Source organism: Hyperolius riggenbachi, chromosome 4, assembly GCF_040937935.1.
Source record: "Hyperolius riggenbachi isolate aHypRig1 chromosome 4, aHypRig1.pri, whole genome shotgun sequence".
Taxonomy (NCBI): domain Eukaryota; kingdom Metazoa; phylum Chordata; class Amphibia; order Anura; family Hyperoliidae; genus Hyperolius; species Hyperolius riggenbachi.
The window spans coordinates 397,580,722-397,597,348 of record NC_090649.1 but is presented as its reverse complement, the minus strand read 5'-3'; the positions used below and the strand labels follow the sequence as shown (position 1 = coordinate 397,597,348).

Below are 16,627 nucleotides of genomic sequence, written 5' to 3'. Positions count from 1 at the left end.
AAGATGTCATGCGTGCCCAATAGTTACCAGTCCCATGCCAGGATGTCCGGATCTGATGGAAAAGCTCCTAAGGTTGCTGGGCTGAAGGGTGTGGAGGAGCGAACGGGCTGCCAGGAGAGCCTGACATGTTTCGCCGCAACTAGCGGCTTTTTCAAAGGCAGGCAGCGTGGATGTCAGCTAGACGCCATCACAGCGTCTATAAATACATCAGTGGGTCCCACCGCGCCGCCCGCCCAGCGTCCCGCCGCCCCCACGTCACCGCTACACGCCCACCAAGCAGTCACGTGGGCGTGTGAGCGCCAGACCTCCGGAGCGCAGATGCGCTCCATCTCCACACAACCGGAAGAGCCCTGAAAGCATCCATCGGGAGGCGGAGAAGAAGACCAGCGCCCTTCAGCGGAGACGGGGGGCAGCGAGGCGGAGCGGGGCGGGGCAACCACAGTTACTCCAATGTAAACATATGTACTACAAATAACTGTAACCAACATACCTATTCCCCCACCCCCATATCAATGCAGGCAGCGGAGACCAGGTAAATTGCAAAAAAAGCCTAAACGGCATAAAGGTCCATGTCTGCAGACGTAAGCCAATCAAGGCCCCATTCACAGACAGGAGCAATAACACCCTCCACAAGTGAAATATACCTATAATACAGAAGTATATAGACAAACAGAAAAAACAGAAAAAAGAGAGGAAAGAAGGGAAGGGGGGAGGACCCAGCTTACATAAATACATAATTGCTGGCAGGGAAATCTTTACTCATAGGCAAAACCACCCCCCAGATAAAAATAGGCCAAACAATAAACTCTGCCACAAATCCAAACAAGTTGGAAAGGGGGCAGATACAGCGGGCAGACAAAGCACGGCAGGCAGGGAATTGGGGGGTCACAATAAGGACCCCCCAGATGGCATAACGAGAGCTTAGCCCCTAAACGGGGTGGGGGAAAGGGGAAGAAGGGAGGCGGGAAAGGGGGGGAGGGGGGCTGTCTGCCCGCTGTATCTGCCCCCTTTCCAACTTGTTTGGATTTGTGGCAGAGTTTATTGTTTGGCCTATTTTTATCTGGGGGGTGGTTTTGCCTATGAGTAAAGATTTCCCTGCCAGCAATTATGTATTTATGTAAGCTGGGTCCTCCCCCCTTCCCTTCTTTCCTCTCTTTTTTCTGTTTTTTCTGTTTGTCTATATACTTCTGTATTATAGGTATATTTCACTTGTGGAGGGTGTTATTGCTCCTGTCTGTGAATGGGGCCTTGATTGGCTTACGTCTGCAGACATGGACCTTTATGCCGTTTAGGCTTTTTTTGCAATTTACCTGGTCTCCGCTGCCTGCATTGATATGGGGGTGGGGGAATAGGTATGTTGGTTACAGTTATTTGTAGTACATATGTTTACATTGGAGTAACTGTGGTTGCCCCGCCCCGCTCCGCCTTGGCCTCGCTGCCCCCCGTCTCCGCTGAAGGGCGCTGGTCTTCTTCTCCGCCTCCCGATGGATGCTTTCAGGGCTCTTCCGGTTGTGTGGAGATGGAGCGCATCTGCGCTCCGGAGGTCTGGCGCTCACACGCCCACGTGACTGCTTGGTGGGCGTGTAGCGGTGACGTGGGGGCGGCGGGACGCTGGGCGGGCGGCGCGGTGGGACCCACTGATGTATTTATAGACGCTGTGATGGCGTCTAGCTGACATCCACGCTGCCTGCCTTTGAAAAAGCCGCTAGTTGCGGCGAAACATGTCAGGCTCTCCTGGCAGCCCGTTCGCTCCTCCACACCCTTCAGCCCAGCAACCTTAGGAGCTTTTCCATCAGATCCGGACATCCTGGCATGGGACTGGTAACTATTGGGCACGCATGACATCTTCCAATTGTTTCCTCTACTGTTACATCTGCTGAGAATATTGTTGATCTCTCTCTGGAAGGACACACTCTGCTATGATTTGTGCTCAATCCATTATGATGCTGCCATGCATGATTTAAACATCAAGATTATGTGGGCAGATGCTTCTATGCCCTGCGATTGAGGGATATGGACTTCAATGCATGCTTTGGTTATAAGTGGTGCCAATCATCCATGCCTGCATGTGCCTTACTACCCTGCGACTGAGGGATATGAACTTTAGTGCACATTGACTGCATATATTGTGTCCGCTACTACTAACAAATTACTCATGCTTCTTGTTTAGAGGACCTGTGAACTATGAGCTTAGTCACTGGCGCTTGCTGCTTTTCGCTTTCCTGCACATCCACATGTATCAACTTACATTGCCTGTCATAGTAGTGAACCAATCATGCTAAAAGGGGCTCCATAGCCAGGATTTTTGTGATGAACATTTTTTTGATCCGGAACTGGACTTTCTGTACTAACAGCTCTATTTGGGTTGGGGGACTGCAGCCCCCTGAGGTTGAATTGTGTTGAGGAGGATTTTTATCTTATGTGTTTGTTTGTAATTTAGGGGGATTTATATGTAGTGTTTTTTATATGTCATTTATTTAATAAAGCAAGTGTATACTCTTTTTCATGCACCAGAGAGCCAATCCTCAATGTTTTTTTGTTTCTCTACTTACTTGTTGGCATGTGCATGGAAGAGATATTATATCCACTCTAGTTATAGCATATTTGATTTATTTGGTCATCTTCCTATTTGACGCTGTTTCCTGTGCTTGAGATATTTACTATATAATTTAATTAGTATTGTATGCAGCTTTAAATTCAGCCAGTAGGAATCAGCAGGAAGCGCATTTGATTGGTGCATTGCCAAGGTGCATATCTGTATGGTTTGCATTAAATTTGCATGCACGCTGGCTTTATCAGCCTCTCATTAACCATCTCTAGTATAATAATCTCTAGTGATAGACTTCTATTTATGCCTCTCATGTCAATCTCTGGCCTGCAGAGCCATCAAATTTTGTCTGTGAGTGGTTTGCCCATGTTGAGGAAAGTGATAAAGCACCAGACACCAGGGGAGGGGGAGACGGTCAGTGGACACCAGGGAACTGTATAGGGGAGGGGAGGAGGCATTAGAAACCAGGAAACTGTATAGGGGAGGGAGGAGGGCAACTAGACACCAGGGAACTGTATATGGGAGGGTAGTGGCCACTAGACATTGTGGTTGGCCCGCGACTTGGTCCCAGTGTTTAATTTAGGCCCACTCTGTATTTAGGGGTGGCAAACTCAATGCAGTTTTTTTAGGTTTTTTTTTCTTTAGCTTATTTCTCTATTTGAACTCTGTTTTAAAGTATTCTTACATTGATGTGGCTGTGGATAATGGCCTTTGATTTACAGGAACTACGGGATCGCAATGATGAATTGCAGATTCAGCTTGAAACCCTCCGGTCCCAACTCAGCGATAGTAAATATTCCCGCTTACTGGCCAAAATGAAGGACAACAAATTGCTGCACCTCAAGGCTAAAGAAAAGATCCATCACAGCCACTGTAATTCTGGTACTGCACTTGTGAACCATTTGATAAGTGTTTGATTTAAGTATTTACTAGTATTGCGCCACTGATTATTCATACCTGTCCAGCAGAGACACCAGTGAAAAAGGGGCTTTCCTCAAGACTGAGAAGAAGCATGTCCGCTGCAGGGATCAATGGTAAGTAAATACCTCCTATGTCTGAATCAGAGGTGCCCACACTTTTTCAGCTTGTTAGCTACTTTAAAAAATGAGCAAGTCAAAATGATCTACCTATGTACAATTTTAGGAGCACATTTGTATATATAGAATGGATACTGTAGTGGGGTTGGGATCTACCATGAAGTCCTTTGTGATCTACCGGTGGGCACCCCTGGTCTAAATCAATATTCTTTCTGAATTGAGGCTGGTTCAGAAGGACCATCTTTTCATGTTTAACGCCTTACTGTGGTAGAGATCAACCACATCTTCATTTGAATGAATAGGAGCATTCATCTAGGCGACCATCGTTTTGTGAATCAATGTGGTAGAATAGATCATGCTTTCACAGACCCAACATGCAGCTTCTGGGAGTTGGCTTCATTCACCAGACGATGCATTTGAAATTATACTAAACATGCTTTCAAGGACACCACCTGAAGTAAGGAAAATGAAGGCTGCCATCTTTATTTCATTTTAAACCATGTAAATAGCCTGCTTATTTTCTGCCTCTAAGATTCTTAGCCATAGACCCTGTACAAACATGCAGATCAGATGATTCTGATTGAAGTCTGACTAGACTAGCTGCATGCTTGTTTCAGGTGTGTAACTCATACACTACTGATGCCAGAAAGTTCAGCAGAGTCGGGAAGGTTAGTTTATTCGTGCAGCAGCACAAACTGCAAAAGCTGACAGTCGTTTTGGGGACTTGCAGGGTCCACTTTTTGGATATATGCAAAGTGCAGGAAAAGTTTTCAGTTGCATATGTCAAAGAAGGAGATCCTGTGAGGCCCGTAACCACTTGCCGACCGCACGCTTATACCGTGCGTCAGCAAAGTGGCAGCTGCAGGACCAGCGACGCAGTTCTGCGTCGCCAGCTGCAGGCTGATTAATCAGGAAGCAACCGCTCGCGCGAGTGGCTGCTTCCTGTCAATTCACGGCGGGGGGCTCCGTGAATAGCCTGCGGGCCGCCGATGGCGGCTCGCAGGCTAAATGTAAACACAAGCGGAAATAATCCGCTTTGTTTACATTGTACGGCGCTGCTGCGCCGCAGCGCCGTAAGGCAGATCGGCGATCCCCGGCCAGTCAGCGGCCGGGGATCGCCGCCATGTGACAGGGGACGTCCTGTCACTGGCTGCACAGGACGGATAGCGTCCTGTGCAGCCCGGATCACCGGGGGGGAAAGGTAGGAGAGGGAGGGGGAGAATGTCGCCGCGGAGGGGGGCTTTGAGGTGCCCCCCCCCCCCCCCCGCAACATGCCTGCAGGCAGGAGCGATCAGACCCCCCCTGCACATCATCCCCATAGGGGGGAAAAAAGGGGGGCGATCTGATCGCTCTGCGTGCACCCTGATCTGTGCTGGGGGCTGCAGAGCCCACCCAGCACAGATCACAACAAACAGCGCTGGTCCTTAAGGGGGGGTAAAGGGTGGGTCCTCAAGTGGTTAAAGAGACTCTGTAACATTAAAAAGATCCCCTGGGGGGTACTCACCTCGGGTGGGGGAAGCCTCCGGATCCTAATGAGGCTTCCCACGCCAACCTCTGTCCCACGGGGGTCTCGCCGCAGCCCTCCGAACAGCCGGCGACTGTGCCGACTGTCAGTTCAATATTTACCTTTGCAGGCTCCAGCGGGGGCGCTGTGGCGGCTTTTCGTTCCGAACTACACGGAAATACTTTATTTTTTTTGTTTGTTTTTTTTGCAGTTTGTGCTAATGCACAAATACACTTGAATTGCTTATTGCAAATTAGGTGTGCTGACTCTTATATCTGTGGAGGTGAAAGTCCTTGCACCATTCAACAGTCGTGCACCATTTAACTTGGGATTGAGGTTTGCCACGTAAATAACATTACTAATGGAAGCTCAGCAGGACATTAGACAATAAAGAAATATGGTGGCCTCTATATCCCCCTCTCTTTTCAGGTGTCATTTAAACGCAGCTCACTACATAAACAACTTCAAACACATTTCAAAAATAAGTAGACAGTGCAAGAAAAGTTTAAAACATTAAAATGGAAGAAAACAAATTGCTTTCAACAACTGTGTATATGAATTGGCCCTTATACATTCAGATTATATATGTATCTGTACAAGCATTGCTTGTTTCATATAGTGATGGTCATGTCTAGGAGAACTCCTAGAGAACCATGTAATATGTTTGATCAACTGATAGATTTGCAAAGATTTTATTTACTGTGATCACATCCTGCTTTAGCACATGATCATGACTAGCAAATCAGAGATTTCCATATCTATCACCTGACCAACAGTGGCATAGCTAAGGTGCTATGGGCCCCAGTGCAAGTAGTACATTGGGCCCCCCCTCCCCAAAGGTTTGTGTACATAACAATTGATAGGGTGCACCAAAACCTGCCAAGGCCAACCATTGTCAGAGGTGCAAGAAGGGGATGGGGAACAGCTTAATGATTACTACGATTCAAAATCGAATGGCCTAACAGTATCTAGGGGAAGACGCATTTAAAGGGGTTCTGTGGGGGGTGTTGAAGATAAAAACAGACACTTACCTGGGGCTTCTATCAGCCCCCTGTAGCAGTAATGTCCCACGCCGTCCTCCTCCGATCCGCCTTTCTCCACCGCCAGCCCCGATATAGCTCGGCATCCCATTCAACTGCGGCTGCGCACATCATCAGGAGCTTACTGCGTAGGCGCAGTACAAGAAAACTTCGTACTGCGCCTGCACAGTAAGCTTCCTGATGACGCGAGCAGGAGCGCGCATTATTCGTCTTGTTAGACGAATAATTGCCCGATGCCGGTGGTGGGGAACAACTGATCGGAGGAGGACGACGTGAGACATTACTGCTCCACTGTATTGTACTTGTCCTCTCACCCAAAGGTTTTGTCTGTATTATGTTTACTCTTTTAGTACAGTGTGCTTATGTGTTTGTTACTTTTCCAGTTATCTGCATAACATTATGCCTGACAAAGAGAACGGAGTGTTCTAAAAGAGTGTGAATTGTACATTTTTTTTTTGTTTTTTTTGGGCAGTCCTCTTCAGCATTAATGGCATAGCTAAAACGCCTCTATCTGTCGGCAAAACGAGGCCTTACCCCAAAATCCCAGGGGCAAATTGCAGGGCTCCTTCCTGTTAGAGGCAGAGCAGTGAGCAGTAGCTCTGCCTCACCTCACATTAATCCTCGCTGATCACCTCCTCTCCCACGCCCCTCTGTCTTCTTTCACTGAGAGGGGTGGGGGAGAGGGTGAGATCTACTGAGATTGACGTGAATGGAGGCAGAGCTACAGTGCTACGGTCTGCCTCCCCGGGCTGCAAAATCCACGACTTGTCGTGGCTTTTTGCCCTGGTATTTGGGGGTGATTAAGGCCCCATTTTGCGGCGGGATAGCGGCATTTCAGCTATGTCATTAATGCTGAATAGGACTGCCTAAAAAAAAAAAAAAAAAAAGTAATTTTGTAAGCTTCGGAGTCTCTTTAAAGTGATGCTTCCACCAATCTATTTAGCAGAAGGCATCTCCTACAGTTTTTCTTTCTTTACCTGGAACTGTGTAGTGTTTTTCTTCTTCTTCCTCTTCCTCTTCTTCCTCTTCCTCTTCCTCCTCTTCCTATTATTATTATTATTATTATTATTATTATTATTATTATTATTAGGGTTGTCGCCCATCATGTCTGAAGGACCTTCTATGAACATGGAAGCAGAGCTTACAAAGCATCAAGTGAAGGAACTGCAGCAAGAAATCGAGGATCTGAAAATACAGCTTGAAACAAAGGTCCGATAAGATTGCATTTTATTTATAGCTGAAATGCACTATCAGACTGGAAAAAAAAAATCTATGTATTAGACACTTCTTTATATTACATGTTAGCCATACACGAGTTGGCTTATAGTAGCAACTATCCATCCAATCCGCCGGATGATCGATTATTTCCAATCGATTATAGCAGCGGTCGGAAGCGATTGATCGTCCAGCGGATTGGATCATCTGTGGCCACTTTTTAGAATGTGTGGAAAACAACTGCTTAACAAATTCCTGGAACATTTTTCAAGTGTTTGAAGCGTAAGCATTTTAAAAGGTTTTCAGTAATTCTGCCATCTGCTTGATGATGAACAAATGGGGAAAAATTAATTGTTGACCACACTGAGAACCAGTGAGCTCTGCATTTCTGCAAGGAGCGATTGACCACTGGTCAGATGGTACTTGTGAAATGCTTTAGGCTGAGTGGCTTCTAAATTCTTCTTGTACTAGTCTTGCACTAAGTTATGTATTGGCAGGTTCCAATTTAGCCCTGAGTTTTTCTTGAAGTTGTAGGTTCTGGTCAGGTGCATGCTTACCTCTTCCACTATGTGCCCAGAAGACCAGCAACGCAATGCAGAAAAGATGCCATTACCCGGAACTTCAGATGCACCTAGAACATGCTGTCTGCAAGCTGGTGCAATGCACACATATGCTATCTCACATCTCTGTGCTTCGTGGGATGTGACTAGTCACATGATGTAATGTAGAATCAAAAGAGGAGGTATTTACGCTATTATCTTTTTCCCCAGGGAGCATGTTCCGAATGCACCTAAAGCTTGCAGTGCCTAGTCATGCCTTGCCCTGAGGTAGTATGTGATTCCATCTTAGAGCAGGTATAGAGTAAACAAGTAAAGCTGTTGGCCGATTAGGTGAGGATAGCTGTACCAGAAGTTGGTGTCTTATGACTTGGACATGAGCATGTTGTTACTCTGTAATGTGTTTTTAATAACATGACCGATAGTGGACGGGCATCTGCCGGGTAGGTTTAACCACCAGCTGTTAATGTATAACCTATAAATGACTTCAATACACGGGGTTATATCTTGTATTGAATGGTCCGTCAGACCAGGAGAGTATGAAGTGCTTGGTAAAGCCGCATTTACAGCGAATGCGCTGCATCAGTATATCAGTTGACAGGCAGATTCTGTGCTTTTTTCAGTGTTGTAGCAATGCATCTGCTGTCCAATGAAAATGCATGCAGTAGTGTTTTATGTGCTGCGACAGATGCGTTACCATTAAATTGTATGGGTACCACATCTGGGTGGCAACTGATGTGCTGACGTAGCACATTCACTGTACGCCAGTCTTCACTGTCGCTTCTATATTGTAGAGGTACAGTAGGCAGAGTTGTAAGGTAATAAGAAGAAAATCTGGCAAATATAATTCTAGTGCTGCGGATTATTTCCATTCACCTTTTACATTGTTTTAAGTGAACCTATTAGCAGTGTACATGAGCATGCTCTTGACGTATGAGATGTCTTAATACGTGAAACTGTTTTTTCTTTATAAACGTTAGCAGAGTCTTTAGTGTTGGTATGGCCACTTCTTCATATCTGGGTTTCCATAATATAGGTCAATGAGCTGAAGTCCCTGTCCCATAGTGGGTGGCACTCACCTTGCAGCACTAGTTTAGTGGTCCAAATCTCAGCCAAGTCAACATCTACAAGGAGTTAGTATGCTCTCACCATGTTTGTGTGGGGTTGCTCCGGGAACTCTGGTTTCCTCCTGCACCTCCTAAAAAACATAGAGAAGTTAATTCCCCACAAAATTGAACTTAGACTACAATAGACATTACTATGGTAGGGATTAGATTGTGAGCTCCTCTGAGGAACAGTTAGTGACATGACTACATACTATATATAGCGCTGCAGAAGATGGTGCTATATACATCCTAAATAATAATAGTCACCACTGAGTAATCTAGTGTCCAGATAACCTGATGGCTTCCCTAACTACTAGACGCAAGCCCATGGAAGATAGTGGGGATCTCTATACAATACAATACAATAATATTTATATAGCGCTTTTCTCCCATAGGACTCAAAGCGCTTAGGCTCTCTCAGATTCAGTAATTAATCTCTGGCTAACCCATTAGCAGATCATTTGTATGCTTAAAGCGGAATATATCTCTGCATTTCAACTTTGCTCTAAAACATTATTTACAGCATATTATATGCAACCAACATTTTTTTTTTCTACTAGACCAGCATTGGGGTTGCACACAGAGCTTTAAAGTTCCGTGGAGAGAACTGCTCCCCGCAGCCGACGTTTAGATAGATACATTTAAGTAAACAGAATGTAACAAGTGTGGAATGTGACTCACTCTCTCTGACTGTGCAGGAGCTGGAGGACAGCCAAAGAGTGTGTAACATTCCTCACGTGTTACATTCTGTTTACTTAAATGTATCTATCTAAACTTCGGCTGCAGGGAGCAGTTCTCTCCACGGAACTTTAAAGCTCTGTTTGTAACCCTTCCAATGCTGGTCTAGTAAAAAAAAAATGCTGGTTGCGTATAATATGCTGTAAATAATGTTTTAGAGCAAAGTTGAAATGCAGGGTTATATTCCGCTTTAACACAGTGGATTTCAGTCTGGTTTACAATGAAATGTCTTAGAAACATTTACTTATGTAAAAATGTCATTTTTAGGTCAACTATTATGAGCGAGAAGTGGAACTCATGAAAGCTAACTTTGAGAAAGAGAGAAAAGAGACAGAGCAGAGCTTCAAGCTGGAAATCAGCGAGCTGGAGGAGCAGAAAGCCGACCTTGAGAAACTCAACTCAAAATATCAGGAGGTCATAGATGGCTTAAAAGATCAGATGCCCAAAACTGCTCAGCTCCAGGAAATGGAGAGGAAGTTTGAGAGAGAGAGAACTGCCATGGAAGAGTACTACGCAAAAGAGATTTCTGCACTGGGCCAGCGGCTGTCCAGTGAAAAGGAGCAACTGGAAGAGGAGCTAAGGAGGACCCACCAGCATGAACTTCAGTCATTGAGGTCTGATATCACCTATTTACTCTATGGTATTTTAGAGTAGATGCATAATGGCAGTGGCAGAGTGTAATCCGATTTCCCTGACTCCTGTTCAGTGACTTTGCTGATCTATGCCTCTGACTCAACCTATCTTGCTTTTCACCCGGCTCACAAATGCTTGCTGCCATGTTTGCTGTTACCCCGTATGCGGCTTGACTGCCCCCTAATGCATGTGTCACACAAACCAATTCTCAGGGACATCTTTGTCATGCATGACCTCTTTACTGTTGTGTCCTAACATCTGCCTCAGTATTACTTGTGAATAACCACTAAAACTGCACTTATGTAAGATAAGAACATTATCATTTTTTATTTTTTATAATTTTTTTTTTTTTTTAACCACAAAAATACCTCATGCTACTTTCAGGTGGGCTGTGTGTTTTGCTGCACTCCAGCCCTTCTGTCAGACAATGATCACCGGTGCTGAGCACTTGTCACTGATTTTATTGACAAGAATCCAGGCATTATTAAGAACTAGGAAAGTACACATTTTTTTCATACAAGATGTCCTATTTTTATTTGCGTTCTCAGCGCTTTCAAACTGCACATTGAGATAATTAAATATATTTTAAGTTTGTAATTGTGTACTGTCTTACGTGAGTTTTCATTTGGTAATATTTTATCAAGATACCACAAGGGCTCATTCAAGCTACTTTGCAGTTGCAACGGGTGAAGTTTGGCTTTTAATATGTTAGAAGCTGCACAGTGTACATCTGCAATAGCTTAAAGGCAGGGCCGGATTTGTACTCTTTACCACCCAAGGCCCCTGTCACCATCCACCCCCTTCAGTATAGGTAGCCAGATGACCCTTCCCCCTTTCCCTCCGGTATAGGTTGCCAGATGACTCCCTTAAAGAGACTCTGTAACATCAAAAACATCCCCTGGTAGGTACTCCCCTCGGGTGGGGGAAGCCTCGGGATCCGAATGAGGCTTCCCACGCCGTCCTCTGTCCCATGGGGGTCTTGCTGCAGCCCTCCGAACAGCCGGCGACAGACCCGACTGTCAATTCAATATTTACCTTTGCTGGCTCCAGCGGGGGCGCTGTGGCTGCTTTCGGCTCTGAAGTAGACGGAAATACCCGATCTCAGTCGGGTCCGCTCTACTGCGCAGGCGGCGGAAAGTTGCGCCTGCGCAGTAGAGCAGACCCGACGGCGATCGGGTATTTCCGCCTACTTCGGAGCCGACAGCCTTCAGAGCGCCTGCGCAGGAGCCGGGAAGGTAAATATTGACGTCATCTTGTACGGAGGGCTGCAGCGAGACCCCTGAGGGACGGAGGACGGCGTGGGAAGCCTCATTAGGATCCTGAGGCTTCCCCCACCCGAGGTGAGTACCCCCCAGGGGACGTTTTGACGTTACAGATTCTCTTTAATCCTTCCTTTTCCCACCCCCTTTCAGTATAGGTAGCCAGCTCGCTTCCACACTGCAGCAGCCATTAGTGTCACTTATTTCTCCACTCGTCTCCAGTGCAGAAGCTTTCTTTCATTTCCGTCTCCAATGCTGTCCAAGTCCATAGCCACCGGCCACAATGCAAACGGTAGCTGCTGCACAGGCGGCTGGCAGCAGAGTACCACAGTCAGGCGCTCGCCTGATCCCCCTGCATTGCAGCATTTGCAAACTTGCAAATGCTGCACCAGTTTAGCCTGCTGCTTTGGTGCCCTTGCTCCTGTGGTGCCCTAGGCCATGGCCTAAATCCGGCCCTGCTTAAAGGACACCTGGGCCCATATGCAATTATATTTTTCTCCTGAGTTTTCTTCTAGGAGATCATTTTTCAACTTCTTTTTAAAATAACTTTTCAGCACTTTGCAACTGAAAAAAATACCAAAAAGTAGTGGAACAAGTACTTTCAACATTATTTTAAGTATTTTCTTGCTTGCTGGGGATTTAAAAAATCATTTTATTTACAAGTTGTGTAAATATCACCTAGGAGAAAACTCAGGTGAAAACGTTAATTGCATATGGGCCCTGATGTGAAATGAATATGGTGGCTGCCATATTGCTTTCCTTTTAAGCAATACCAGTTGCCTGGCATCCTGCTGATCTCTTGTCAGTAGTGTCTGAATCGCACACCTGAAACACTCATGCAGCTAATCTTGTCAGAAACATCTGATCTGCATCCTTGTTCAGGATCTATGGCTAAAAAGCATTACAGGCAAAGGATCAGTTTGACAGCCAGGCAATTTGCATGGATTAAAAGGAAATAAATATGGCAGCCTCCATATCCTACAGGTCATTTAAAAAAAAATCTTTTTTACATTTTTTTTCTATGTCTTCAAAATTAAGTGTGCTAAAACAGAAAGTGGAAATGACAAGATGTGATTGAACCCGGGCAATAAAGATGATCCTGTGCCATTTCTGCATCCTGTTTTATCCCACATGACTTTGCCTGTAGGTGCATCATACATAATGTAATGTCGAATACACACGGTACGATTTTCTGTGTGATGGATCCGATTGATAAAATCCGTCATATCCGATATTGCTCCTGATAGTTTCTGTCCTATAAGCGAATCGTGCGGAAAAAACGATTGGGTCGGAAAATCGCACGGAAAATCGTACCGTGTGTACCCAGCATAATGCTGCTCCAATACAATCTAAATGTAACTCTTAACATTAAAACACAATAGTTAGTGTTGGTTCCTTTTGAAAAGAATGATGCATGGTAACTATAAGCTTACTAGTCTTCCCTCTCCTGCAGTTACACCAGAGAAATGTGATTTGCAATTGGTTAATATGAGTGAGGAACAGCTGGTCTTTGTTGGTTGCCAGACACGGACTGGATTGGTAACACTACTTCAAGTCAGTTTATTTCTTAAATCACAGGTGTCAGAAAGATCGATAGCCAGCTGCAGGGCCGGCCCGCCCATGAGGCGGGGGTGAAACTTTTGCCTCAGGCGGCACTTCTGGGGGGGCGGCACCCGCCTGTCTGTGGGTGTGGGGGGCCGCACGAACTGGATGGGGATAGCGGGCAGGAAGGGGGTATTGGGCCTAGCGGCGGGGAGGGGGGTTGGACCCCCCCCCCTCCCTCACCTGGGTCCCCGTCCTCCGCTCCCCTCCAGCTTTAAAAAGTTAAGTTGCCGCCGCTATTGTAAGAGGCAACATGCGGGGATCACTCACCTCTTCCGCGTTCCAGCGTGCGCTCCACTGACGTCACTTCTTGCTACGCCGCCCACTGTATTGTAAGTGGACGGCGCTACAGGAAGTGACGTCAGTGGAGCGCACGTTGGAACACGGAAAAGGTGAGTGATCCCCGCCTGTGCCTCTTACAATAACTGCAGCAACTTAACTTTTTAAAGCTGGAGGGGAGCGGAGGACGGGGGACCCAGGCGAGGGGGGGGGGGGTCTGACCCCCCTCCCCGCCGCTAGGCCCAATACCCCCTTCCTGCCCGCTATCCCCTACAGCTCGGCGGCTCCTTACACCCACGGTTGGGGGCGGCGATTTCTTTTAAGTTTGCCTCAGGCGGCAAAAAGTCTAGGGCCAGGCCAGCTGCAACACTGAATGCAGACTGAAAACTTGTAACACATGGGAAGGTATACCACACAGATGATTTGCAGGTCTGTGATTGCCGCAGCCAGCCAGGATTACTTTAGAACTCCACTTTGCTGCTTTGTGTCACTTTCCAGCTTATTAGGGAATGGATTAGCATTATTTTGATTATTCACTGTCTAAAAATCAGGATAATGCAGAGAAAAAATTGTAACATGGCGGGTAAACCTGGCTGGCTATGCAGCATGTCAGAAATCTAGCATTACCAGACAGAACTTTGAAGAGGCTAATCATGTTGACTCTGAACTTTATAGAAAGCCAAGCAAACTGTGAGGCTGTCTTCCTAGTGGTGACGGTTTCTAAAAGCAATGTGCCACTGTAGTTCTACCTTTAAAGGGAAACTGAAGTGGGAGGCATATTGGGGCTGCCATATTTATTTCCTTTTAAAGTGGACCTGAACTCTTGCACAGGACAGAAGGAAAATAGAGAGGAATGTAGGTATTTAGAGAGTTTAGCCCGTTTTAATTGCCCCTCATTTGTGTCTAATCACAAGTTGTAATTTGATCTCTGCCCTGTGTTACACGACTGCCAGGGCAGATAAGCTCACTTGAAAGCACAGGCTGTTAACAACAAACAGTGCAGATTTATTTTAGTATTCGTATCAGTAGTAACAAAATAAATGTTTTTGTTTAAAGGTTATTATGCTGTTGCTGTTGTGTATCTTTTAGAGCTGAGAGGACCGTATGGGTTGCCTGGCAGTCGTCCTGAGGTTTTTTTTTTTTTTGCTGCATTAGTGTCCGAATCACTCACCTGAAAGAAGCATGCAGCTAATCCAGTCAGACTACATGCTTGTTCAGGGTCTATAGCTAAAAACGTATTAAAGGCACAGATCAGCAGGGCAGTCAGGCAATTTGCATTATTTAAAACAAAATCTTTCAGCATTCAAATTCCTCTCACTTCAGGTGTGCGTTAAAGGAAACCTAATCTTCCACCCCCCCCCCCCACCCACCAGCCCCCTGCAGCAATCCTGTGCCCTCGTAGTCACTCACTGCTGCTCCGGTCCCCCGCCGCCAGCTAGTTTCGTTTTTGCCGACTCGGAGTTGGCGGGCCGCCACTTGTACCTCTGCATGTTACCGCTGGTGCAGGTGCAACGTGTACAAGGATACGTGTTCACGTCCCCGATGGCCTCCTGCACCAACGGTAATGCGTGCAAAGGTACGCGTGGCGGCCAGCCGACCGAAACTAGCTGGCGGTGGGGGACTGGAGCAGCAGTGATTGACTACGAGGGCACAGGATGGCTGCGGGGGGCTGGTAGAAGCCCCAGGTAAGTGAAACTTTTTTTTTTTGGGGGGGGGGGGGGGTTAAGGTTTCCTTTAACACAGGTTACGAGGTTAAAGTTCCACTCCTATCCCAGTTTAAGTCTGGTTCTGATCTCTGCATTGATGCAGAGGCCGGAGTGTGACACCAGAGGGCAGCATCCCTGCACTTATGCTTCCTGGATGTGTGAGCATTACCAGGAGGACCAGCTTGGGCTCAGGTAGGGCTTTTAAATTAGAAACTTACAGGTAAAGTGCTGGATGTACAGCCTTGCTGTTAGTTTGGCTTCATATTCTGATTTCATGTTCACTGTAAATGGTTTAGCTATCTGCATCCTATAAATATTTAGCTGTTTGTCACAAATTCCCCTTTACAGTTTGCAATTGTGACTCAGATTTATGTAAAAATGTTTAAAGTCCTGAGGCATGCAAGTATGTTTTCCAATGCTTCCTCTGGGTCCTAATATGCCAGGGTGTGTGAAATCTGCTTGTGGGGCCTGGTTACAGTTTTAATCCTCCTGAATCTGTTTTGAGGATTATCCAGCATGCAATTTTACACTGCTCCTTTCCTGCTCTGCATTTGCTATGTAACTGCAAGCTTCTTACTGACAGCGCTTGCTTCTAATGTGCACCTGTTATATGTGAGCTGTGATCAATATGCTGCTTTTGACTGTAGAGTATATGTTTCCTGGTTACACGATTGACTGTTTCTTTGATCAGACTGGTTAGTACTGTATAATTCAGTGCTGTTGTTTACTCAGGTCACACACAGTTACTGGATGTCATAATATCTTATATCTTTGATATGAACAGCATACTATAAATGTTTAATTTTATTGATTTTAAAGCAAGACAGGATAAAGCAAAACCAAACCCTTTTCTGTCAAGCTGATCTTAGAAGAATTGAATGAAGCCCATGGTTTGCTAGATTCCCTCCTCCCGAGTGTCCAGATGCTGCTCATTGTCCTTGGGGTTACTCCTGTTCCCCAGTCCTCAAATATTCGACTGGATCCCTCCCTCTAAAGCTTATCTGGAACTTTCCTGCGGGTGCATGTTCTGAAATGCGCATGCGCAGCCAAAGTAATTGTCCATGACTGCTTTTATTGCACATGTGCAGTTAAAGTCGCGCATGCACAGCTCAGAATCGTCCTGCACCCCTCGGATGAACTTGGAGGAAGAGGACTGGGTATGAGAGGGACCCCGAAGACAACTATCAGCATCTGGAGACTCAAGAGGACATAATCTAGCCCACCATGGGCTTCAATCAGCAATTTGTATTCCCCCCCCCCCCAGGTCAGGGGTACTTATAGGTTTCACAAGGATGGCTGAACTATGCGCTCCTTAGGCAATTCAGTAACCCATTGCCACACTCAGTACCTCTCCATCGCCCAAGCCGAGTGCAAGCAAGACAGGTGCGCAGGAGTAGCTTACA

General features: G+C 46.2%; 1 protein-coding gene across 8 annotated transcripts in view; it reads left to right on the top strand.

Annotated features, from left to right (window-relative positions):
* Window positions 1–16,627, top strand: part of NINL (ninein like) — a 185,390-nt gene that overhangs the window by 129,297 nt on the left and 39,466 nt on the right. For 6 of the 8 annotated variants that reach the window (XM_068232251.1, XM_068232252.1, XM_068232246.1 and 3 more), the window contains 4 exons: window positions 3,271–3,430; window positions 3,514–3,582; window positions 7,220–7,338; window positions 10,013–10,359. In XM_068232251.1, coding sequence (XP_068088352.1) covers window positions 3,271–3,430; window positions 3,514–3,582; window positions 7,220–7,338; window positions 10,013–10,359 — 695 coding nt within the window. The remainder of the gene's footprint in view (window positions 1–3,270; window positions 3,431–3,513; window positions 3,583–7,219; window positions 7,339–10,012; window positions 10,360–16,627) is intronic. The other 2 variants (XM_068232253.1, XM_068232250.1) reach the window with 1 other exon arrangement.